Source organism: Zalophus californianus, chromosome 13, assembly GCF_009762305.2.
Source record: "Zalophus californianus isolate mZalCal1 chromosome 13, mZalCal1.pri.v2, whole genome shotgun sequence".
In the NCBI taxonomy this organism is placed as follows: Eukaryota; Metazoa; Chordata; class Mammalia; order Carnivora; family Otariidae; genus Zalophus; species Zalophus californianus.
This window is the reverse complement of record NC_045607.1, coordinates 7,241,924-7,267,251: the sequence shown is the minus strand read 5'-3', so window position 1 is coordinate 7,267,251 and position 25,328 is coordinate 7,241,924. Positions and strand designations below refer to the sequence as shown.

The window sequence follows — 25,328 nt, the reverse complement described above, 5'->3', positions numbered from 1 at the left end:
GCAGGGGGAGTGGGGGAGGGAGGTCCCAGGACCCCGGGATCATGACCTGAGCTGAGGGCAGACGCCTGACTTCCGAGCCGCCAGGCGGCCCGGCCACATCGTGTGTATCGTCCCCGCTTGAAGCATTTTATAACCAGTTAATGTGGGTGAGGGGCTGTTTTCCCACAGGGGCTGGTATTAGAATTTCAGCACATTTTGAAAACACATTTCTCCAAAGAAAGATGAAAGCAAATTTCCATCCCAACAGAATAATGGTTTATGAACCACAGTTAATTAAATGAACTTGAGACAGGCTGTTGTCAGACAGTGCCCTGTTATTTCCTTGCTTCCTTGATAGCCACGGTCACAATTTCCTGATGGAGGTGACTGCCATGGAATAGAAAAGCTAGTTCATCGGATACCTAGTGAACAGAAATGAATAGGTTCAAACCATCGTTTGTGAACCTCTTTTGCCCGCCTCCTCCTCTGATTTGCTCTCAGAATCTTAGTTATTATGGCTTTTGCTTTAAAGGATCTGAAGGCCAATGAGTCACGGCTGAAGGACATCAACAAGGTGGCTGAAGACCTGGAGTCTGAAGGTCTGATGGCCGAGGAGGTGCAGGCGGTGCAGCAGCAGGCAAGTATCCGGGGCTTGGCTTGAGGCTCTGTGACTGGCAGGAAGCAACTTGGCTCCTTCCTGTGTCCCTCTGAACCCAACACACAGTGTCCCATAGCGCAGAGGGGTGGCCAGGGTGTGGTCAGGTGTTCTCCATCACTGTTTCATTTATCTCCTGTCTTCTCCATGTGCCCATTCCATATTGTGGAAGTTGTTTACTGTTTACATGGTCCTTAATTAGTAGTTAAACACACCCATTTCTTAAATAAATAAAAGGTTTTACATATAAACACTCTGTTAGACTCTTAAGAAGCTCTTCCGGCCAATTCGTCTCTCTTGTAATTTTGTCCCCGTGTCCGGGTTTGACAGTAACGAGTGTCCTGGAGAGCTGTGTGTTTGCTCTAGTAATGAAACTCGTTTCCCTCTCTCCTTGTAGGAGGTGTATGGCATGATGCCCAGGGTAAGTCCTTGAGGAGGAGTAGGTCATGGGAAGCATATAAAGTTACGAGTCTCTTAAGGATTTCTGTCCCCAACCCTCAGAGATGCCCTTTGTTGGCAAAAATCTTTGGAAAAGAAATAATAGCAGAAATAGGTTTGGATTTGCCATTGTCCAGAAGACCAAAAAAAAAAGTTCTCTCTCCAGTTTTCTAAAACTTTTTCCACAGCAATTGTTTACATTGACAGAGATACAAGTTGGTAGTTTTCTTACTAAATTTCCCAATTCTCTTCATTTTGGTCCACTCCATAAAAAACTAGAATTTTCCTCTCCTGTTTGTTGGCTTCACTTCCCTGAAGCAGCCTTGTGGTGTGCTCTAAGCCAGCAAACAGTTAGAGATCTCAGGGAAACGCCAGTCTGGCTGATGGCTCTGGGACCCGACCCGCCCCCCCCCCCCCCCCCCCCCCCCCCCGCCATGGATGGGAGAGGGTGGGGGCTGCGTTGTTTTGCACCGCATGGCTGCGTAAACTCTGCCTCCTCCTCTGAACAGGATGAAACCGATTCCAAGACTGCGTCCCCATGGAAGGTAGGAATTCCTTTGCCAATTGTTGTTTCCAAAGGTTTTCAGGAATAGACATATTTTATGTGTTTTTCTGGTGTTTCTGAGGATTCGGGCTTGTTGGGAGTCTGGTCATTTCTGGAGTTGTTTGGGCTGGTTTCTTTTTGACCCTGGCGTTCTATTCTTTGACTCTTGTCATGTCTTAAAATGCAATTGTTAATATAGAGAAGCAAGGTATTTCCCTGCAAGTGCTCAGAAAGAGTAGGGTTAGATGGCGTTTAATACCCACGGCGCTCCCAGAATAAAGCTCGCACAGGTGGCCTGCATTGTTAGGTGTGGTCGCACCTCTGGGATTGCAATCCGGAAGGACAGGGCAGGGAAAGAAAATGACCTCTGCCTAGCCACTTTGCCCGCTGGTCTAAGAAATGCTGCTTCAAAGACACCAGATCCTGCAGAGAGATGCAGGAGGAGGAACAAAAAGAGAGATACCTACTACAGACCCTATTCCAAACAGACACAGAGGTGCTTGGCTAGGGTCCGTTGCTTCTGGCCTCACCCTTCCTGGCCCGCACGATTCTGCTCATTACAGAGGCGCCACGTTGGGGGGAACATGCCTTTTCCCTTTGATTCAGCTTTCTCCCTTGTTCTCAATCTGAATTGTTCTCATAAGCAATATATGATCGTTGGTGGTATGAGTGGGCAACATCCTTACCTGTCTAATCTCCTGGCAGGATTTTTCTGGTAACAAATACGTTTTCAGAAGTAATTTCAGGTAGCTTTATAAATACCAATACCACTAAATAAATAGAGAAATACAAGGTTTTGGTTTTTTGGTTTTTTTATTTCTGAAACGGATTGGGGACAGAGGTGTCTACTTTTTGAACCTACACTGGTTGAAAGTGTCACCTGGGCGTGTCACAGGAGCACCGACGAGCCTGACTTCCCTGCATCCCAGCTTGGCCCCTGATTTTCTTAACATATTTGAAGATCACAGGCATTGTAATATGGGGTTTCTTTCACGTAAAACTTGGGTGGGCTTTGCGATCCCAAGGAACATCTGATTTGTACCTTGATGAGAAGAAAGCTAATTCACTGGTCTTTGTGTTGGGGTTTTTTTCCCCCCCAATCTGGTAAGGCTGTTGCCCTTAGCTCAAGGGGGAAACTGTTAAAAAGAAGAGCAGCCCGGGAGCCAAGGAAAGATACGAAGTTCTTGGTATATTTATTCAGTCTCAGTTGCCAGCATTTGTTAAATTGGGTGTTTTTTGGACTGTTCTGTAGTATGAACAAGAAGACAGTTTTTGAGCTCTGTTTTCTGTCAGCCAGCTGGGGGTTTTTGTGTGTGTGTATGTGTGTGTGTTTAAGATTTTATTTTTAATTAATCACTACACTCAACATGGGGCTCAAACTTACGACCCCAAAATCAAGAGTCACATGCTCTACCGACGGAGCCAGCCCGGTGCCCCCCCCCCCCCCCAGCCCGCTGTTTTAATTGTGGTTGTCACCACTCTCTCTTGACTCTTCATCGAGTGAACTTAATTAAATTGTGCACTTGAGTGCTTTGTGCCTTTCCACTCTTAATCCTTTATTTGTGGCTCTGCTCAGAATTTTGACTGTGTCCCCTTAAGATAATTCTGGTTGATAATCGGGACCTAATGAACAGCACTTGCTCCTCGGAATTGTCTCTTAATTGGCAGACACTTGATTAGTGTTGCTCTTCTGCTTTCCTCCCCTACATAGTCTGCTCGTCTGATGGTTCACACCGTGGCCACCTTTAATTCCATCAAGGTAAGAAACCGTGGCCGGCCCCCTTGTCTCCCAGCCTCTGTCACTGTTTTCCTTCTCCTGACTGTAGCCAAGCCCTCGTCCTAAGTAGTCACACAAGCTGTTGCACTTGTCACTGTCCTGGGCCCGAGGGTTTCCTGGGAAAGTGTCCGCTCTTCTCCGTGGCAGGCTGGCGAGATTGCCTTTCCTCGTCAAGAACTCACCAGGCCTTAGTGGTAAAGTCAGCCTTCCCTTCACTTCTAGTAGGGCCAGGAGCTGCAAGAAGTGTAGGGCCCGGAAGGCGGGGAATGCCTCTCTTGCCGCCTCGTAGGAGAGGTTTGGCCTCTTTCTGGTCCCCACAGTGTTTTGTCTCAAGCGCAAGGCCTTGCTTGGCCTGCCGTGGCCTGGGGTGCAGCTGTGCTCAGAGCTCGGGGGTAGTAGGCTCTGGGATTTATCCACACGGTAGTTACTTTTTTTTTTTTTAAGATTTTTATCCATTTAGGGCTCCTGGGTGGTTCAGCTGGTTAAGTGACTGCCTTTGGCTCAGGTCACGATCCTGGAGTCCCGGGATCAAGTCCCGCATCGGGCTCCCTGCTTAGCAGGGAGTCTGCCGCTCCCTCTGACCCTCCTCCCTCTTGTGCTCTCTCTCATTCTCTCTCTCTCCAAATAAATAAATAAAATCTTAAAAAGATTTTTATTTATTTGAGAAAGAGAGAGAGTGAGTACGGGAGGGAGAGGGAGAAGCAGACTCGCCACTGAGCAGGCAGCCTGAGGCCGGCCAATCCCAGAACCCTGAGATATGACCTGAGCCAAAGGCAGACACCCCCCACACGGTAGTTATTTATGAAACAGTTGCTGCATGGGAGGCACCAGGCTAGGAGTTAAGAGTGAGGATAAGTCGGCTGCATGTCTCTGCAGCTTTCGAGGTGATTCCAGGTCAGATACTCACGGAGCGTTCGCGCCGTCTGATGTGGCTAACTGTGGCGAGGTCCTCACCTTCGAGACTTTTGCTGTCCTGTCTATGCTAATTTATTCAGCTAGGAAGGTTGGAGACAGGAAATTGTCTGTGCTCCAGCCTTTCCTTACAAGCTGAGTGCCAGCTTTGGTTCTTTGCCCCTTGCCTGGTCTGGCATGGGCGCGACAGAAGGGGGTGCAGCGGAGCTGACAACTGTCGTCCTGCAGGAGCTGAACGAGCGTTGGCGGTCCCTACAGCAGCTGGCCGAGGAGCGGAGCCAGCTCTTGGGCAGCGCCCATGAAGTGCAGAGGTTCCACAGGTGTGGGGCAGCTCGGGGCTGGAGAGGGGGTTGACCTTGGCGATCCTTAAACGTGCTGATTCAGATCTGGTTGATACTTGCGTGCCTGTGTCTGAGACCCTATCTGTCATGGAGTAGATTGCTCTGTAGAGTGAGTGAGTGAGTGAGTGTTTTTCCGCTTCTCGGAGCTTTCAGTGCTAGCCGCTGACAGACATACAGGTGCCCACTAGACACGTTTGTCGTGCTTGTCCTGGACTCAAGGCAGCTGTGCCCAGTAGTCCTTAACCGCCTGTGTGTCTCCCCGTAGAGATGCCGACGAAACCAAAGAGTGGATTGAAGAGAAGAATCAGGCTCTAAACACAGACAATTACGGCCATGATCTGGCCAGTGTCCAAGCCCTGCAGCGCAAGCACGAGGGCTTTGAGAGGGATCTCGCGGCTCTTGGCGACAAGGTGAGAGGTGGCAGTGCCATGGACATTTTGGCCCTGGGCAGAGTGAATCTTCACTCGGCAGAGCTCAGCTCCCTTACTTGCTGTCTTGCCACCTTGCTCCCGTAGGTCAACTCCCTGGGGGAGACAGCCGAGCGCCTGATCCAGTCCCACCCCGAGTCAGCCGAGGACCTGCAGGAAAAGTGCACGGAGTTGGACCAGGCGTGGAGCAGCCTGGGGAAGCGTGCAGACCAGCGCAAGGCCAAGCTGGGCGACTCCCACGACCTGCAGCGCTTCCTCAGTGATTTCCGGTACGAAGCCCAAAAGCCTTCATGGGGTCATTCTCGGGAAAGTCAACTATGGTCGATGTGAAATCCTCCGGCTAGTGAATGCCAGCAAATCAAGAATGAGTCTCTGCTTCCCTGTCCACGTGCGCGCCATCTCCCCCACTTCCCGCCAGATGGCATTCGGTTTCTTCCTTAGACGTATCTCTCACTTGCTAGAGGTGTACTTTAGTCTTCCACAAACCTGTTTTAGTTAGAATTTCACAGCTATAGAAAACTAGAAAGGACGAAACAGTGAACCCGCATGACACCCTTCGCCAGTAGCCACCAGTTGGCTTTACCTCTAAGCACACGCTTCCGTGTTGCCGGACCCACCTGTCTGTGCTTTGCAGACCCGCGGCCCTTCACCTCTAACTACTTGGGCCTCTGCCTCCTGTGTGCCCTGCATTTCCGCTCTCCACCCCCACGTCTGAGGCCAGTATAGCAATATTGTACCTAGGCCCGATTCCATTTCTCCCAGTTGTCTCAAGTACGTCTTCACTAGTCCGGGTTTGTTTTTTGGTCCAGGATCCAGTTGGGAATTCCCGTTGCAGTAGTACCCTGTCTCCTCACCCCCCGCCCTCTGTGTCTCATTTTTCACGACATTGACAGTTTTGAAGAGTCTGGGCCAGTTGTCTCCCTGAATGTCCGTGACCTGGGACCTCAGTCTTTTTTAAGGCTACATAGCACACCACCGGTGGATGATTTGGAACTTGGTCCCTGGCGTTTCTTTGTGGATGAAGAGGACAAAGGACAGGGGTTTCTTTGTGGCACACTTTTGTGCTAACAAGCGTTTCACACGTGTGCGCATATGGGTACACACGTACGTGTGTGTGTTAGGCATTTCCTCTTCGGCGATGGGACTAGGCAGGTGATGCTCTCCCCCTTCCCAGGCCTCTAGTAGGAGGCCCCAGTTGGGGTTTTTGGTTTTTTGGCTTTCGTTTTTCTTTTTTTAAAGTAAAGATCGAGGAACATAACAGTTACCTGGGGGTAAGCGTGCAGCTCCCTAGGAATTGGTGCACTTGCGGTGTGTTCTACAGCCACAGCGCTCTCTGCAGTTCAGAAACTTTTCATACCCCGAGCCCCAGGGGGAGTCACTCCCCTTCCCCTCTCTCCTCATCGAGTCTGCATTCCGTCTCTGTGGATTTGCCTATTCCGGGTGTATTTTCTCAAAGGAAGCATGGGACCTGTGACTTTACACGGTGATTTTTGTGCCCTCATATGCAGACCTCAGTAAGAAGGAAGGTTCAACGCATGCATAGGCGTAGGACTGCTGCGAGCTCAAAGAAAAGTGCTTTTCTCCGAAGCCATGCAAAACCTAAACACAGTCGTTGTTTGTGTTAGAAGCTACTACTCCTTTTTTTTTTTTTTAGAGATTTTATTTATTTATTTGAGAGAGAGAGAGAGAATGAGAGATAGAAAGCACGAGAGGGAAGAGGGTCAGAGGGAGAAGCAGACTCCCTGCTGAGCAGGAAGCCCGATGCGGGACTCGATCCCAGGACTCCAGGATCATGACCTGAGCCGAAGGCAGTCGCTTAACCAACTGAGCCACCCAGGCGCCCTCCTTTTTTTTTTTTTTTAAGATTTTATTTATTTGACAGAGACACAGCGAGAGAGGGAACACAAGCAGGGAGAGTGGGAGAGGGAGAAGGAGGCTCCCCGTGGAGCAGGGAGCCCGATGCAGGGCTCGATCCCAGGACCCCGGGATCACGACCTGAGCCGAAGGCAGATGCTCACCCGACTTGAGCCACCCAGGAGCTCCTAGAACCTACTATTCTTTAGGGTCAGAAGATCTTAGTTACAAACTTAAGTTCGTTGTCTTCTGAGGAATGCTTGGTTTTTGTTGTTGTTTTTAATTTTTTTATCATCTCAATAGGATGAACAAGAGGCTTTGAAATATTTTGCCCAGAGATGCTAGTTAACCATTCAGTAGATTAACTAGTTAGTAGATTAACTAGTTGACCCCAGATAATCTGAGAAAAGAATTGTGTAGTTCTCTTTTCCTGGGCAGAAAGCCTACTTGCCAGGTCATGTTGTAGCTACTCCTCTGCGTCTGGTTGCCAGGGACCTCATGTCTTGGATCAATGGGATACGAGGGTTGGTGTCCTCAGACGAGCTAGCCAAGGATGTCACCGGAGCTGAAGCTTTGCTGGAACGGCACCAGGTAGGAAGATCGGCCTGCAGCAGAAGGAGGGTTGCGCTGCTGGGCTGGGAAGACGTTGGTACCCCCACCAGCACCACCAGCAGCACCCTCGCCACGAGTCGGCGGTTGACACGACGGTGGGCATCTACTGCCAGTTAACCTAACCCCGTCCCTCCTCTTGGCAGGAGCACCGGACAGAAATCGATGCCAGGGCTGGCACTTTCCAGGCCTTTGAGCAGTTTGGGCAGCAGCTGCTGGCTCATGGGCACTACGCCAGCCCAGAGGTCAAGGAGAAACTAGATATTTTAGATCGGGAGCGTGCGGGTCTGGAGAAGGCCTGGGCTCAGCGGAGGATGATGTTGGATCAGTGTCTCGAATTGCAGGTGCGTGTGCGGGACATCGCTGCCCGTTTGCCACAGCCTTTCTGACCGGGAGTTTCGTGGCCAACGACCCCATCTTTCCACCTGCCTCCCTTTCTTTAGCTGTTTCATCGGGACTGTGAGCAAGCTGAGAACTGGATGGCTGCCCGGGAGGCCTTCTTGAATACTGAGGACAAAGGAGACTCACTGGACAGCGTGGAGGCTCTGATCAAAAAACATGAGGACTTCGACAAAGCCATCAACGTCCAGGTGAGGCCTTTTTACCTTCAGGTCTCCATGTAAATTTGTCCAGATGGATGGCTCTATTTGTGGGCTGCTGCTCCTTTCTGTCTCAACAATGAGAATAAAAACTCGTCCCTAACGTACTTAACCAAGCTTTGGCCGCTCGCTAAAATGTGTAGACTTGCTGTTGACCACACAAAGGAAGAACGGTCCCCTTCACACCCGCATCAGGTACCTGTGTGGATTGGGAAAAATGATACGGACATGAATGCTTTTTAAAACTTCTAAATTCTGATACTTCTGAGGTTTTAGTAACGGGGATGCCTCACAGAAAAAATGCATTATCAAAGCAGAAGGACAAATGTGTTGGTAAGGAAAGAGAATGTGTGAACACGAACAACTCAGGAAAATGGGTGCACCTCTTCGATTTATAACCCATTTTGTTGAAAATCTGACACTCTTTTCACAGTCAGCTTGATTTTGTGTGTGACAACTCCTGGTGTCATAACCCCTGTCCCCAGTGTGACCTGGAGTCTTCTTGAGTTAAACTCTACTCTCCTAATGGTCGAAATCAAGCTTTCTTCTTGGCCTTCTGCTCTCCCGCTTCTAAAGTGTCAGTGTATTCTGATGCCGCCACCGGCTAGTCACCAAGCCGCCCAGAACAATCACTCTCTTCACGAGACCTGCGGTCCGGGCAGGGCTGGGCCTGCCGCCCACCTCGGCCTCATGCCTTTGTTTGCCGGCAGGAGGAGAAGATTGCCGCCCTGCAGTCCTTTGCTGACCAGCTCGTCGCCGCCGGCCACTATGCCGAGGGCGACATCTGCAGCCGGCGCAACGAGGTTCTGGACAGGTGGGCGCCGGGGGGTGCTGGGTGCGCTCACGGCCCCGTGCGGGAGCCCTGCCTGGTCTCGTTCTCGGAGAGGTTCTCGCTCAGGCTCCGTCTTGCTTTCTCAGGTGGCGCCGCCTGAAAGCCCAGATGATCGAGAAGAGGTCGAAGCTGGGGGAGTCGCAGACCCTGCAGCAGTTCAGCCGGGACGTGGATGAGATCGAGGCCTGGATCAGCGAGAAGCTACAGACCGCGAGTGACGAGTCGTACAAGGACCCCACCAACATCCAGGTGAGCCGAGCCTAGGGACTGCTCGTCTCCGAGGTGCCCTCGGGTACGGGTAGATTCTGGGAAAGAAGGCATCTTTGGGGCGGGGTGGGGGGCTCTACCGAGAGAACCACTTCCTAGTATCCGTGCTGAATCCCGCGAAAATTATTCTAAGCTGAAGCTGTGGAAAAGTGTCACTAACTGATCCGATGTGAGAAAGTGCTTTCCTCACTTGTCTGTAGAGTCCCCTCTAGCGGCCCCCCCCCCCCCCCCCCCCCCCGTGCTGAGCTTCCCAGGGGAAGTATGACGGCAGAATGAGCTGCAGCTTTAGTAGCCGATATGTGCGTTCATCTCAGTATACTGAACTCTTATTATTTTAATCTATTTTTGTAGCTTTCCAAGCTGCTGGTAAGTTTCTAATTTTCTTAATGAGTTTTAGTTAAACGCGCTCCAGTGTTTGTGTTTGCTCTGCATAGATCCTTGTTGCGGCCTCATGCGGTCAGCTGGTGTCTCCTCACCCGTGCTGCTCATTTCTAATGACCCATCACACTCCATTCAAGTGTCCCTGTGGGATATGGCTTTCTCTGTCGTAATTAGCCTGTGGCCCTGCGCCCCCCTCCCTTTTCCTTGTGTGTCATTTAGGCAAGCTCTGGACGATGTTTGATTTGGGGGCAGTAGTTAGCTGCTGTCTTTTCAGAGGCACTTCTTTTTAAAAATGAAATAATCAGCTTTTTCTGGAGTGTGGATTTGTTCTCACAGTTCTCGGTGGCCAAGGACAGGGAGTCTGGCGTGGCATGAGAGTCCGATGACGCACCCAGGCTGCCATCCAGAGGTGCTGGTCCCTGGAGAGGGACAGTTAAGTTGCCCCAGAGAAGCAGATGGTCTGTTTCCAAATCTGACAGGACCCACGGGTGAGAGGTTAAGGAAAAAGGGGGACGTTATTACTCAAGGGGTAGCGAAGGGGACTCTCCAGTGAAAATGTAGCTCAGATGGTGCTTTAAACGGATGGAAGAGGTAAAGAAACAAAATTGGTGGGGCTGAACCAAAGAGTATCAGAGCAAGAAACAGAAGCGGGGAACTGGACTTAGGTCAGGATATGTGGGAATTTGAGACCCTGCTCAGACTCGGGCAGTGGAACACGGAAGGGGGGACACCCGATGTGAGCGCTGCACTCTGCCAGCCCGGCGGCTCCGTTCTTTGACAGTTGCTGCCCCTGAAATGAAACATTTGATGCAGAATCCTTCCCCAACCGAACTGTTTTGTTTTTTTTTCCCATTTAGTTCTTTTCCCCCCAAATAATGTCCTCCGAGACCCTGCCTTTCTCACCCAGAATTGTGCCACAGCTGTGTCCTTGTACTGTCTCTCAGAGTGTTTCCCGTACCTTCTGTTTCTTTGTGGATTCTTAAAATCCCCTTCCGCCCTGGCGTCAGGAGGCTGGCATTCTCCCAGCCCTCTCTTTCCCTGGCAAAAATCATTTCCTACCTGTAGTCAAGCTTGGATTTTGACAGCATCCGTGAGTTTTGGTTAATGACAGCTACTAAATGAGAAGGCAGCCAAGTCAAGGTCTGAGGAAGCCATAGATGCACCTCCGTCGGCGGAGGGTCCGCCTGCCGGCTGCCGTGATCACAGCCTTGTGTGTATGACAAGCGATCCAGGTGTGTGTTACCTGTTAGATCATCTGTCCATGGAGGAGAAGGTCGTGGATGGAAATTGATGTCCAAGTAGGTTAAACGCTGCACTTGGCGGCTGGCATTTTCTGCAGAATGGTAGAAAGTACATTGCTCCCAGCTGATTGAAGAATTGACTCCATTCCCCTGCTCCTGAGCTGGTCCATCTCCTTTCTCCCAGCCCGGTCCTTCCGCCCAACTCCCAACAGCCTGAACCCTAAACTATTTCACAAATCCTGTGACTGCCTTCTATAAGAAATGTTGACACTTGCCCCCAGTTCTTTAAGTTTCCTACCACTCGCCTATCCTGAGCATCCCTCATCCCTACAAAGAGGGAACCTCTCAGGACCTGGTTTTGAAAGGTCATCTTTCTGGAATTTTAGAGCAAGCACCAGAAGCACCAGGCCTTCGAAGCAGAACTGCACGCCAACGCCGACCGGATCCGTGGGGTCATCGACACGGGCAACTCCCTCATCGAGCGTGGGGCCTGTGCTGGCAGCGAGGATGCTGTCAAGGTATGGTCCTCGTGGTGACGATGTGGAAATACAGCTTTAAGGATGTAAGCCTGGCTGGCTCAGTCGCTGAAGCGTCTGCCCTCAGCACAGGTCATGATCCCGGGGTCCTGGGATCGAGCCCCGCATTAGGCTCCCTGCTCAACGGGGAGTTTGCTTCTCCCTCTCCCTCTGCCCTTCCTCCCTGCTTGTGCACGCGCTCTCTCTGTCAAATAATTAAATGAGATCTTAAAAAAAAAAAAGCAGATTAGAAGACTTTTGCCTACATGACAGATGAGGAATGTTGGTGAGAAGGGCTCCCGTGAGGCTTTCTGTCTCTCCCTGCGAGTCACTCGGCTTTAGGAGAAGGGACTCTTCCTGGATTTCACCATCTCTGATGGCCCCCTTCTCTTCCTCAGGCCCGGCTGGCTGCCTTAGCTGACCAGTGGCAGTTCCTGGTGCAGAAGTCAGCCGAAAAGAGCCAGAAACTGAAAGAAGCCAACAAACAGCAGAACTTTAACACCGGCATCAAGGACTTTGACTTCTGGCTCTCTGAGGTAATGGCAGGTTTTCCTTCCCACCAGTGGAGGATTTTTGGTCAGTTGGGTTAACAGGACAGTCAGCAAGCCCTAAACCGTGAAAAAGTCAGGGCACCCCTGATGCCCCTTCCTACAGAAGTCTTCCTTATCACCGAGCCTTGTGCTGTCAGGGGTCTATTAGCAGAGGGAATGAATGTTGCAAGAAGAGAGAGCGTATAGATGGGCATTAGGCTGTGGCCCACTCCTCTCCATAGAGAACGCAAACAGGAAGCGATGGTGGGGTCTGTGTGGCAGGCAGCTCTATCGAGTCTGTGCCCAGATAGAAACCAAACTAGCAGTTAAGTCAGGAAGCCAGAGTTAGTAGAAAATTCAGGGGTACAGAAAGCAGAAAGAAACAAATTTTTAGAGAGCACTGTTAGTATTTCTCTCCAGTCTGCACTTATTTCCATCAACAGTAGTGTAGCTATATTTTTATACATAGTTCAGAATGCAATTTTTCATGAGTACGTATTGGGAGTGTTATCCTGAGTCATTAAGAATTCTTCCTAAACGTTTGAACAGCTGCGTAAGTCCGTCCTAGTCATGCCATAATTTAACCATTCCTGCGTTGGACATTGGGGTGTTCCCAGCTTTCTGGTGGGACGTCCGCACTGAACATCTTCGTGTATTAATCTTTGCCCCTTGTACCTCCGTGAAGGCTCCGGGACCCTGCCTTGAGCTGTAGTATTTCAAGTCCTAGGTCCTCAAGTCTGCATTTGATTGACAGGAAAGGGGAAGGACTCAGGCCATACGGGCTGATACAGGCGGGGTCACTGTAACAACGTAACTTGTGATTGACAAGTTGGCAACTGGCCAAAGACCTGGCCAAACAACTGGGCATGCTGGATTTTCCAGAACACCCGCTGTGCATCATACACACTGGGCACCACACCATAACCTTTCCCCTTTTCTATTTCACTGCCAGGTGGAGGCCCTTCTGGCATCTGAGGATTACGGCAAAGACCTGGCTTCTGTGAACAACTTGCTGAAGAAACATCAGCTGCTGGAGGCGGACATATCTGCCCATGAGGTGATCAGACAGGGGTGGGCAGGCTCCATCCGGGACACAGCTGTGCTTGACTCTTTAGGAGAACCGGCACACGTAGGGGAGGAGCAGGGTGTTCGGCACCTCAAGCCGCATTCTCAAATATTGTGGCTTCGGGGCCATTTTATACCCGGCGCTATTATTGAAGGTCCCTGAAGGAGTTTGCTTATGTGGGTTTTGCCTGAAGGTATTTACCGTTACTAAAAAACGACATTTTAAAAGTTAAATTTTTAAAAAGACAACATCAAGGACTTTTTGTTATTCTCAAAATGACAAAATTATAGAGATGGAGAACAGAGCAGTGGTCGCCAGGAGTTAGACACAGGGATGGGGTGCAGTGAGGAAGGGACAGGCGAGTCCTTTGTGCGGAAGGATATATCTTGGTTTGGGTTACGGGAATCTACATGGAGGGGAAAATTGTGCACAATGACGTACGCACACCCACGCAGACACGGATGGATGCACGTAAAGTTGGTGAAACCTGTGGTTTTGCACCAGTGGATTGCACCGGTGTCTGTGGCCTGGTCTTGCTGGTGTGCTGTGGAGCCTGCTGCTCTGGTGGGGAGCTGGAGGAAGGGCACACAGGAGCTGTGCTGTTTTTTGGTTTCTGAAGCTGTGCTAGTTTTACAACTTCTTGTGAGTCCGTAATTATTTCAGAATGAAAAGTTAAAAGTAAATCTGAGAAATAAATCATTTACTGAAAGTAATAATAAGCCCGTCACAAGTTTACATGAGTAGCACTTTCTATGGACGATAACTGCGTTTATCCGCAACCAAAACACGACATAGTAAGAAGAGCGGCATTGGCTGTATTTTGCAAATCTCTTCCGTCCAGTTTAATAGAAAACAGCTGGATTCTCGTAGATGCCTCTGAATTCAGTCTGTGCAAGTGTGTCAGATAGGATGGAAACCCAGCCTCCCGCCGGGAGGTGGGAGAAGTGAGCAGTCTGTTCATTCAGATGACTGTGGATACTCTGACACCAGTCAGTACGTGCTAGTCGCTTCAAGGTGAGTTGCAGAGTGGACTCTGAAACCCTGTCAGTCACTTTTTCATCCCATTTAATATTAAAATCCCCTGGTCCATCTTAGACACGGAATGGTTTGTTTTTTTTTAACCCGTGCATGATGTCACAAAATCATTTGGAAAACATTGTTGAGTTAGGCAGAATTGCCTCTGGTCCCGTGCGCTGACATCACAGCCAGTCTCGAAAGGAAAATCTTCACAGATCGAGTGGCTGTCATGCTCATGGAGGTTGAACGCACTTCTTCCAGAATTCTCATTTTCGCCTAAAAGTTCAGGTTTTATCAGTAGCAGCAAACTCTGCCTTCCTGAAAGTGACAGGTTGACTTCATTCTTTCGGAGCAAGTCTCTGTCAGACACCGAAGTCTGCATGGCTGTAGTCTGTCTGGTCATTGTTCTCTCAGAAGGACAGCCCACAAACAAGGGGCTAATTCGGCTCAGGACACCGGCTTCTCCTCAGGGCAGTCCTTGAACTGGAGTATGCCGCAGAAGTGCTTGTGTGCGTTTCCCATTTTGTCACACAGAATATTGTTGTCGACATGTACTCTAAGATGGAGATTTGATAAAATCAACAACTTCTGGCTTTTATAAGGATGTCTTTAAGTGAGAACACGTTTTTACCGCAGCTCGGAGTCCTCCTGGCACGGTGTGTCACTCTCTTGAGTGGAGACATCGGCACCCCCAGCACGGCTGTCGTACCGTGTGCAAGCGTCCACACGGTGCAAAAGGCCAGTGATGTCTTTGTGGCATTACAAAAATAATTTTGATCTCTTAGAACCCCAGGGATCCCCATAGGACACCTTGAGAGAGCGTCAGCACTCCACAAAGCCAGCCTGCCGGTGAAGAATTCCAGAGTTCTGGTTTTCAAGCAGATACTCATGGGAAACCCGGGTTTCTCACCCCTCCCCTTGCGTCCCCTGCCCCAGGACCGCCTGAAGGACTTGAACAGCCAAGCAGACAGCCTGATGACCAGCAGTGCCTTCGACACCTCCCAAGTGAAGGATAAACGGGACACCATCAACAGTCGTTTCCAGAAGATCAAGAGCATGGCAGCCTCCCGGCGAGCCAAACTGAATGAATCGCATCGCCTACACCAGTTCTTCCGGGACATGGATGATGAGGAGTCCTGGATCAAGTACGTGTCCTCGGGGCTTCACAGTCTGGGTCCTCCGGGATGCCCATTGAGCAGGCACTGGGAGCCCCAGGCTGAGTGGGGGTCCGGAGCTCCGGGCCGCCTGGCCATGAGGTTTGGCTCTCTCCCAGAGTGTGCCGGAGCCTGGCCCATGGGACACCTTGGCTTCTTCTGATGCCCAGGTGTGCAGTTATAGGGCCATCGATGGCCTCTATGGCTACTCCATGTAGTAATACGTGATGATTGAGCTAGACTTTGTATAGACCCTGCCTTGGGATCCCCGGGGAGATTCGCGAATGCCCTTCTGGAAAAGACAGCCTGATACCCTGGGCAGGATCAGTCCTTGAAGGAAGGAGAGTTGTTTGTTTTTAATTCCTCCCCCATTGCAGTCAGTGGTGGTGTCGCATTTTGTAAACACACCATTTTCAAAGGACAAAAAAATCCTGTCTTCTATTCCTCACTTCCTTTTTTTTTTTTTTTTTAAGATTTTATTTATTTGACAGAGAGAGAGACAGCGAGAGAGGGAACACAAGCAGGGGGAGTGGCAGAGGGAGAAGCAGGCTTCCCTGCTGAGCAGGGAGCCCGATGCAGGGCTCGATCCCAGGATGCGGGGATCATGACCTGAGCCAAAGGCAGACGCTTAACGACTGAGCCACCCAGGCGCCCCTATTCCTCACTTCCTTAAATAATTCTGTCCGTATCTTTATATATTTCTACGGGTGGTGTCTGCACATTTGCTAAAGTAGGGTTGGTAGGGCGACACCACTAGCACCTCCTTGTTCTCTGCACACCCTGAGCCTGGTAGGTGCTTCTAGATTCCTACATCGATGCTCCTCGTTTTGGAAATAGAGGCTTTTTATTTCCAGAAGACTGGCAAGGATTTTCGTGGCGAGATCGGTAGGTGTAGGTGAAGGACATCATGGGGTCTGGAGACCTCACGGCTCCTGAGCAGACCTGTCCGGGTGGAAGCACAGGGCTGCAGAGTACCTACCTGTGTTGTCCAGGGAGAAGAAGCTGCTGGTGAGCTCTGAGGACTACGGCCGAGACTTAACAGGTGTTCAGAACCTGAGGAAGAAGCACAAGCGGCTGGAGGCAGAACTGGCTGCCCATGAGCCAGCGATTCAGGTGAGGGGGGCGCCTCCGGCCGAGGGGGCAGCAGGGACCGATGGGCCCACATGATGTACGGAGAAGCCCTTCGTTCTCGTTCATCCCACTGAGGTCTGCAGTGTCTACGACCCCTCGTTCCAAACCCGGAAGAAAAGTCCTGGGTTTGATGCCAGCGCCTTTTTCTGGCCGCATCTAAGAGCAGGTGATAGCGGTTACTCTAATCCTTGCCTGTCAGGGTGTCCTGGACACTGGGAAGAAGCTGTCTGATGACAACACCATTGGCAAGGAGGAGATTCAGCAGCGTTTGGCCCAGTTTGTGGAGCACTGGAAGGAGCTGAAGCATCTGGCCGCAGCGCGGTGAGTGGTGGGGACAGCGTGCGTGCTGCGTGTGGCAGGCCCTCCTGCCACCACCTGGGCCCTCGTCTGCGGCGAGCCGGGTCCACGGTCGGCTTGTTTCAGAGCCGCTCTGGCCGGTCCGTGCCGAGCCCGTCCGCTTACAGGGATCTGAACCCAGCACATGGTTCCAGAATTTCATGAGTGAACAACAGTGCGTCTGCTTCGTGTTACAGAGACGGCTCCGTGGAACCAGTCACGTCCCGCATTTGTCAGGAACATTTTTAAACACGTGTTTGCTCTCGGAATTGAAGTTGGACGATACTAATGGCTGGTGTTTTGTGTGTCCTGTAACTAGGGGTCAGCGGCTTGAGGAATCCTTGGAGTATCAGCAGTTTGTAGCCAACGTGGAAGAGGAGGAAGCCTGGATCAACGAGAAGATGACTCTGGTAGCCAGTGAGGATTACGGAGACACGCTTGCCGCTATCCAGGTCCGAGAAGCTGACTTTGGTCGCGCCGTTCGCCTTGTTCTCCCAGCCGGCAGCCTTGGTGTCCCTGGTTGGTCCCAGGCCTCCAGCCCGCATGCTGGAGATGGTGGCCCCGGTGCCACGGGTCCCTGAGGTCCGTGGGGGTCCAGGGGCTGCCGCCGCGGCACACCCTCGGCATTACTGTCCTGTCGTTCTGGAGGCCGGAGGTCCGAAGTCAAGGTGCAGACAGGGCCTCGCTCTCCGAAACTTCTAGGGGAGGCTCAGCCCTGCCCTCCAGCTTCTCGCTGGCATTCCCAGGCTTGTGGCAGCATAACCGCAGCTTCCGCTCTTCACGCCTCTTCTCTCCGCGTCCGTGTGCCCGGGGCTCTCCCTCCGGGCCGACTGGGTCCAGAGTTCCCCCTCGAGGACACAGGCCTCCTGGAGTAGGGTCCCACCCCAGTGACCGCATCTGAGCCTCTTCACTTGATTATCTCTGCATCTCCCACATTTGTAGGTGCCAGGGGTTAGGACGTCATTCTTTTGGGGGGGGGACACCTCAGCCTCTGCCCTCACTACGCTGTGTGACCGCCTGAGAGAGCCACGATCATGTCACTGGCAGCTGGCACAACTCCGTCCCCCCCCCCCCCCCGCCTCCCTCCCTCAGTGGCCCTGCCCCGGTTCCATAGGCAGCATTCAAAGTGGCAGAGGCGGAAGCTTCAAGGCCTAGCCTCAGATGTCACGTGACATTGTCCGTGCTATGTTCTGTCAGAGTGGTCGCAAGCAGCCCAGAGCCATGGGCTAGTTGAACCGCCTCCCCTCTTGCTGGGAGGAGCCACACTTTATGGTCAAATGTTCCCAGATCTGGGCCACTGGCCGTGGAGGCAGAGTTTGCATTCCCCAGAGTCTGGATAGTCCCTGTGCCATGTTCTCAGAGTGGGTGTCCTGTTCGGCTGGTCCGGGTGCTTCAGGTGGCTTAGAGGGAGGGAGGGATTTCCCATCCCCTGCACAGACCCGTTCCCGGGAAGCCCACCCAGAGCCATTGTCTCTGGTCCTTGAGGTATACTGAGGACAGGGACACTTGGAAGGTCCCTTAGGAGCGGTACTTGGGGAAACCCTTTGTTGGGCTCTATCTTAAGCTCGCATGGGATTTATTGTTTTCTGTGTGGTCCTCCAGAGGGGAAGAGGGACGCTGTGCTGGTTGATTAGCAAGAGCTCACCCCCTTCAGGAAAGGCCTACCCGGGCGTCCCTTCTCAAGCTCGGCCTCTGCCGGTTATCCTTGCTGCATCTGGGTTTTACCACGTTTGTAATTACCTGTCGATGTCGGTCCCTGTGGCCTCGGCCCCCAACTAGACTGGGCTGCCTGTGAGGGCAGGCACCTTATAGCTTCGGTTTCCTCCGACCCGAGACCGGGCCCGCCCACCGGCGCATGCCAGGCTCTCAGCCACTGGTCCTTCTGCTCCCACTGCAGGGCTTACTGAAGAAACATGAAGCTTTTGAGACAGACTTCACAGTACACAAGGACCGGGTGAATGACGTCTGCAGCAATGGACAGGACCTCATCAAGAAGGTGAGCCTGGCCTGCTGGTGAGACGCTCACTTCCCACACCCGACGTCCCCATGCTCAGGCCACCGTGGCCCCACAAAGCCCATCTTCCTGGAATATTCACCCATGAAAGGTTTGCACGGTGACTGGGAGCACTTCCACTGCCGTATTTCATAACAGAAAGATTCTGTGATTGGTTGGACGTCTTCCCCCTTCGTGAAGCCAGTTAGCGAGGTCACTGTGCAGCACGTACGCTTTCTGCGTGGGTTAGGCAGAGAGGCGTCCAGTGACCCCGGTGCTCCCACAGAGCTCTTCTCTCAGGTTATTTCTCAGGTGGTACAAGCTCTTGATAGAAGTGGTTGGAAATACAAGAAAAATCTTAAGAGCCACTCCTACATAGGATAGATCCTGTTCCATCGACATGTCTCTCTACAAAGCCTGGCAGGTTTAGAAATGAATGTGTTAAAATCACAAAGTTTGGGTTTCGCTCAAACAACCCCTGAGCGAGAGCGCAGATGGGAGGGGTCCGGGGGCTTTCTCCCCAGCAGTGAAGTCCAGTCGCCGGCGTGTTAGCGTTCCAGACTAAACGTGGTGCTGCCATTGGTCCCCAGTTAGTCACCGCTGATCACTTAGGTGCGGTGACAGGTATTCGGTACCACAAGACAGACAACTTTTTTTTTTGTTAAAGATTTTTATTTATTTGACACAGAGAGAGCAGGAGTGGTGGGGAGGGGCAGAGGGAGAGGGAGAAGCAGACTCCCCACTGAGCATCGATCCCAGGACCCTGGGGTCATTACTTGAGCCAAAGGCAGACGGCTTAACTGACTGAGCCACCCAGGTGTCCCTAAGACAAACAACTTTTTTTTTTTTTAAAGGTTTTATTTATTTGGGCGCCTGGGTGGCTCAGTTGGTTAAGCGACTGCCTTCGGCTCAGGTCATGATCCTGGAGTCCCGGGATCGAGTCCCACATCGGGCTTCCTGCTCAGCAGGGAGTCTGCTTCTCCCTCTGACCCTCTTCCCTCTCGTGCTTTCTATCTCTCATTCTCTCTCTCTCTCAAATAAATAAATAAAATCTTGAAAAAAAAAAAGGTTTTATTTATTTATTTGACAGCACAGGCAGGGGGAGTGGGAGAGGGAGAAGCCGTCTCCCCACTGAGCAGGGAGCCTGACGCGGGCTTGATCCCAGGACTCTGGGATCATGACCTGAGCTGAAGGCAGACGCTTAGCAACTGAGCCACCCAGGAGCCCCGACAAGCCACTTTTCACAATGATAATTTCCTGTTACAGATGTAACTAGTAGATAAGATTTCTCATCATGTAATTTGTTCCAGTAAGCATGATCTCGAGACTAGAGATTTGGTTCGTAGGAGTTAATAAGTATGTTCAAATCCGTGTTCACTAGAGAGCTTTTTTCCCCTTGCCCTTATGGGCAAATAAGCTAACATCAAGCTGATTTCCGGTCCGGACCGTGTACAGGGAGGGATGAGGGCTGTGGGCGATCGTCACCCACATGCAGCCCCGAGTCACGGTCTCTGCTCTTTCTGGCTGTGCAGTGACTGGTTTGAATATTCTGCAGCTTTCCAACAAAAGCCTGGTGCTTTACCGTCAGCAACAGTCTGTTTCCTCCTTGAGTTTCTCTCTAAATTTTATGCTGCCTTGTGTGTTTTCAAATTCAGTTATTCCAAGACCGAATCTGAGTGTCTGGGGCTCAAGAATTTTCAGTGTCCGCTTTCTGACCATCGTGTTTATTGCTTATGTTATACGAGTCGTTGTTTGTATGTATCACATTTTGTTTAAGTCTTAACTATTTACACTTTTTTCTAATTTTCTGCTTTCTGGAATACTAATGAATACATCGTTGTGGTGTTTCAGCTCATTCTTCCTTTCTTCAGGATTCATTCCTATCAGTGAAATTGCTTTTACTCATGTTGCCCTTAGAAAGGCCTTCCCTGTGCTTCCCCCCAGTGGCAGGTGGTGGGCGGGGGGCGCAGGGTCCGCCTTCCAGTACTGGCGCACCGTCCCCGGCAGGGTGGCCGTGGATCATCTAGCCACAGCAGGAGGTAAGGCTGACCAGACTATGCCTTCTCTTTGTGGCCTAGAACAATCACCATGAGGAGAACATCTCGTCAAAGATGAAGGGCTTGAATGGGAAGGTGTCAGACTTGGAGAAAGCTGCTGCCCAGAGGAAGGCCAAGCTTGAGGAGAACTCGGCCTTCCTTCAGTTCAACTGGAAGGCTGACGTGGTGGAGTCCTGGATTGGTGAGCGCTGTCCCGCCCGGCCCGGCCCCAGTCTCTTCTCCCAGGCCAGGAAGATTGTTCCAGAGCCATAGCTCGTTTATTACCTAAGCAGTTGGTCTTCTCCAGAGAAGAAACAGATGTGACATGGGCATTTCAGAGAACAAGAAGCCATGTCCTGCGGCCAAGAGCGGGGGCCCCCGTGGTGCCAGGCACTGGACCAGCACCAGGGTTAACAAAACAAAAATCTTTAAACCCTGGGGGAAGCAATCAGCATCACAGCACAAACAAAATGGCGCAGCAGCGGGCCCCCCAGCTGTGCTGTCCCGAGCTGTCCACTAGCTGCCCAGGGCGTGGTCTGGCTCCCGAGCGAGGGGGAGCTACACTCTGATTTTGGGACCCCTGTGACCCCGGTGATTGCTGTCACGTACGTGGTAGTTGAACCACAGCTGGGATGAGCTGGAAGGATCTCTTCCTGGCACAGCTAGCCAAGGGGGCCCGGGCTGCAGGGAGGAAGGAGCAGCCAGCGTGGGGTCAGAGCCTGCTGTTAAGAGTCTGGGTTGTAAATGTCAACAGGGTGATAGGCTGCCCGGGAGGCCTTCTTGAATATTGAGGACAAAGAAGACTCTTAATTCCCTTTCCTGTACCAAGAAGGCTGGCCTGTTTCCCATGCTTGGTTTCCTAGGTGAAAAGGAGAACAGCCTGAAGACAGATGATTATGGCCGAGACCTGTCTTCCGTCCAGACTCTCCTTACCAAGCAGGTCAGGGGCAGCCCCTTTGTTGACTGAAATGTATGCAGATAGTACCTCCTGGTACATGAATGGTGGTTGGCGTCTGTCACTGAGAAAGGCTCTAAGGGCTCAGCAGTGAGCAAGGTCGTTCTGGTCCTCGGGGAGCTTCCAGACGAGGCATCTGGGCTACAGGCTGACGGCCCTCCCAGGGTGGAGCGCAGCAGAATGTGTTGTGGGTTTAACCCCCAAGAGCTGTCTGACCCGGTTTCCAGCAAGCAGGGGCTGATGTGGAAAGTCTTCCCAGAGGAGGGGCATCTAAGCTAGGGCACGAAGGGAAAACTGCCAGGTGGTCAGGACAGAGGCAGGCGTTCGTCCCGGGCAGAGGTAGTGGGGAGAGTGGGGCACATTTAGGGGACCCCGACCCCCCATACCTCAGTCTCCCCGGGGGGCAGGGGGATGTCAGGAGAAGGTGGGGACTTGGGACTGACAGTGTGGCCTGGGCAGCTGGCCTAACAGACCCATCGAGCTGAGGCACCCCGAAAGGGTGGCTTCTAGCATCCCCAGCGACCCTGCAGATGAGCGCACCACTCTTTGTTCCAGGAAACCTTTGACGCTGGCCTGCAGGCCTTCCAGCAGGAGGGCATCGCCAACATCACCGCCCTCAAAGATCAGCTGCTGGCCGCCAAGCACGTTCAGTCAAAGGCCATTGAGGCCCGGCACGCCTCCCTCATGAAGCGATGGAGCCAGCTTCTGGCCAACTCGGCCGCCCGCAAGAAGAAGCTGCTGGAGGCACAGAGTCACTTCCGCAAGGTGAGGGTGGGCCCCTGCGCAGCTCCCCGGCCCGGCTGCGGGGAGGCTGCCAGAACCCAGCTGAGGGCCCTTGGCCGACGAAGCAGCCAGGACAGACTGAGGGGAAAGGGTGGCGAGGGAAGAAAGAGGCCTTTCGAGACATGGAAGTGGGAGCACCCGGCTTGCCCCGGCCGCCCCGGGAACGACCGCTGCCTTTCCTATCCTGCCTCGTGGCCTCCGCCCAAGCGTGGTGCACGCAGCCCTGACGGCGCCCTGACGCAGGCTGCTCTGCTTTCAGGTGGAAGACCTCTTCCTGACGTTCGCCAAAAAGGCCTCTGCCTTCAACAGCTGGTTCGAAAACGCCGAAGAGGATCTGACCGATCCCGTGCGTTGCAACTCCCTGGAGGAGATCAGAGCTTTGCGTGAGGCCCACGACGCCTTCCGCTCGTCCCTCAGCTCTGCCCAGGCCGACTTCAGCCAGCTGGCCGAGCTGGACCGCCAGATCAAGAGCTTTCGGGTGGCTTCTAACCCCTACACCTGGTTCACCATGGAGGCCCTGGAGGAGACGTGGAGGAACCTGCAGAAGATCATCAAGGTGTGCGCCGCCCCCACCCAGGGCCGTCAGCCGGGGCTTAGGGGCCCGGGCCGGGGGCGGGGGGTGCTTGGCGGGGGTGGCGGCCAGCAGCCGCTTCCCCTCGCCTCTTGCCAGAGTTCTTGGGGGGCCAGTTGTGAGCAGCCGGGGAACAGAGGGTTCTGAGCTCCCTGAGTGTCTCCCAGGCTCCTCCTCTGGGTTGATGTCAACATGCGGTCCTCCCTGCCCCACAAAGCGATGGTTTCTGGTCACGTTCAGCATCCAGAAACTGAAATTGTAAGGCCCCTGGTCCGGCCCGAGGGCAGGCTGGCGGGCAGGACGGGCCCCACTGACACGGCCTCTTCCTCCCTCCGGGCGCTAGGAGCGGGAGCTGGAGCTGCAGAAGGAGCAGCGCCGGCAGGAGGAGAACGACAAGCTGCGCCAGGAGTTCGCCCAGCACGCCAACGCGTTCCACCAGTGGATCCAGGAGACCAGGTGTCCGCCGCCACCCCCCGGCGCCTCCGGGCCCCTGGCTCTAGCGGGAGGGGAGCCCTGCGGGAAACTGGAAGGCACGCTCGCAGGAAGGAAAGAAGGGTTAGGGGCCCGCCCTGGTCTGGCTCGAGCCAGGGCGGGTGGGGGGTGGGGGGCAGTTCTCGAAGGTACTTTTCCTGAAGGTCAAGTTGCTTGGGTGGGACCGTGCGTGGCCGGCGGTCAGTCCTAGGTAGCACCTCGGTGATGCACAGAACAGTCAAACGCAACGTGGGCACTGATGTTCTTGGTTTTGTTTTTCTTTTCTTTCTTGTGTCTCTCTCTCCGTCCCCCACCTCCCGACTGCTGCTGTCTGGACGCCACCTTGTCTTGCGGCTGCTTGGATCCCGTCTGCACAGAACGTATCTCCTCGATGGGTTAATATTGTCTTCTTGTTTCTCCGGGCTCGTGGTGTGGTGGTGTCTTGTGTGCTTGTCCCCCTGCCCTCCGTGCCCCTGTGGCCTGGCTTGCAGAGGATCCCAGGATGGGCCTTCCTGCCCCAGGCGGGCTGCACTTCCCCCAGCCCACCCTCACCCCAGCTCTGTCCCCATCACCCTACAAGGAGTGCGTGTCCTTGACAGCCCTTGACAGCCTGAGGTCTGGGGAAGGGAGCCCTCCCATCTTCCTGTTCAGATTCCAAGGGTGCTCTCAGGTAGGGGATGTGACCAAGGCAGAGGGCCAGAGCTGGGGTCCAAAGCCTCTGAGAAACCCCATGCTGTCCAGCCATTGGGATTTCACTGGACTTCTCTTCTGCTTCTTTTCCCCGTGTGTCCAGTGGGACCATACTTAGCTCCTAGGAGGTCATGGTCATGAAGGAGAAGGAGATTCAGCGGGTGCAGTGAGTCCCCAGCTGTGCACTGACACCCCTCCCAGACCCACCCCCCCAGTGTTCCCAGGGGAAAGGGAAGAGCATTGTTTGCCCTAATAAAAGGCAAAAGTGCCCGGAGTTTAGAGCGATGGAGAGACGAGGCTGGGGAGGAGCCCCCCCGGGAGGATCAGGGCGGCCCTGCCCAGTCCAGTCCTGGAAGCGGCCTCTGCTCGAGGCTTTGGCCTCTGCCAGGCCCATGTAGAGCCGGGGTTGGGGCGGGGCGGGGGGAACCTCAGTGGCTGAGACTAGCGCTCCTGGGGTCCCGCAGACGGGTAGTTGGGACAGCTGAGCCGTGGCACCAGGAGAAACAGGTGCGCGCTGACGTGACCACCTGTGCTGAAAGCAGCGGGGGTGGGGGGTGGGGGGGTGGTGATTAGGGATCACAGTTTGTAGCTGGAGTTCATTAGCCAGCTGGCCTCCACTCCCCTCCCCAGCCCTGTGGCTGTGTCTGCCGATCTGGTCTCGTCGCCGTGGGTGCCATGCTCCCTTCCCGTGTGGCTCCTCCCTAGCCCCGTCCCGTCTTGCTTGGTCCCAGTGTGCGCTGCCCCGGGCCCGCTGTGCTCCCTGTGGCCGGCGGCCCAGCCCCACCAGGTCCCTGCCTGGGCGCCAGGCGGCCCCGCCTGTGCACTACCAGCTTGGGCCTCGTGGCGCGTGTCTGTCTCGGTCTGCTCTTGCCTGCCCGTGCCTTCCGTGTATTCATTTGGTTTCTTTTCTTTGACTAGCATAGCGTACCGTCGGGTCATTCGTGTCTATCAGTATGAAGTTGGGGATGATCTGTCTGGAAGGTTTTTCTCTTCTTATTTCTCTTCTTCCCTCACTGTGGTTTTACCAGCGCACTCTTGACTTCCCCAGGCGGCTCCGCTTTCTGACTAACCCACAGCCCTCGGCCGCTTGGGAAGGAGGGGTCTGTCCTCCCACTGCACCAGCTCCCAGCCTCCTGCCCCCGGGTCCGGGGCGGGGGGTTGCTTTTCCCTGGGGGACATGGCGTGACTGTGAGTCTGATCTGCTGGGGTACAAGGAAGCCTGG

At 53.2% G+C, this 25,328-nt stretch overlaps 1 protein-coding gene across 8 annotated transcripts in view; it reads left to right on the top strand.

The window, feature by feature from the left end:
* Positions 1-25,328, top strand: part of SPTAN1 (spectrin alpha, non-erythrocytic 1) — a 61,328-nt gene that overhangs the window by 33,037 nt on the left and 2,963 nt on the right. For 2 of the 8 annotated variants that reach the window (XM_027616924.2, XM_027616921.2), the window contains 28 exons: positions 512-616; positions 1,032-1,055; positions 1,582-1,617; positions 3,328-3,375; positions 4,534-4,625; positions 4,912-5,056; positions 5,162-5,343; positions 7,420-7,519; positions 7,684-7,881; positions 7,981-8,127; positions 8,847-8,950; positions 9,055-9,217; positions 9,587-9,601; positions 11,244-11,375; positions 11,771-11,908; positions 12,855-12,959; positions 14,922-15,130; positions 16,132-16,252; positions 16,470-16,591; positions 16,926-17,058; positions 18,504-18,602; positions 20,678-20,837; positions 21,499-21,575; positions 22,146-22,355; positions 22,633-22,929; positions 23,288-23,400; positions 23,793-23,810; positions 25,024-25,086. In XM_027616924.2, coding sequence (XP_027472725.1) covers positions 512-616; positions 1,032-1,055; positions 1,582-1,617; positions 3,328-3,375; positions 4,534-4,625; positions 4,912-5,056; positions 5,162-5,343; positions 7,420-7,519; positions 7,684-7,881; positions 7,981-8,127; positions 8,847-8,950; positions 9,055-9,217; positions 9,587-9,601; positions 11,244-11,375; positions 11,771-11,908; positions 12,855-12,959; positions 14,922-15,130; positions 16,132-16,252; positions 16,470-16,591; positions 16,926-17,058; positions 18,504-18,602; positions 20,678-20,837; positions 21,499-21,575; positions 22,146-22,355; positions 22,633-22,929; positions 23,288-23,400; positions 23,793-23,810; positions 25,024-25,086 — 3,356 coding nt within the window. The remainder of the gene's footprint in view (positions 1-511; positions 617-1,031; positions 1,056-1,581; positions 1,618-3,327; positions 3,376-4,533; positions 4,626-4,911; positions 5,057-5,161; positions 5,344-7,419; positions 7,520-7,683; positions 7,882-7,980; positions 8,128-8,846; positions 8,951-9,054; positions 9,218-9,586; positions 9,602-11,243; positions 11,376-11,770; positions 11,909-12,854; positions 12,960-14,921; positions 15,131-16,131; positions 16,253-16,469; positions 16,592-16,925; positions 17,059-18,503; positions 18,603-20,677; positions 20,838-21,498; positions 21,576-22,145; positions 22,356-22,632; positions 22,930-23,287; positions 23,401-23,792; positions 23,811-25,023; positions 25,087-25,328) is intronic. The other 6 variants (XM_027616927.2, XM_027616925.2, XM_027616928.2 and 3 more) reach the window with 4 other exon arrangements.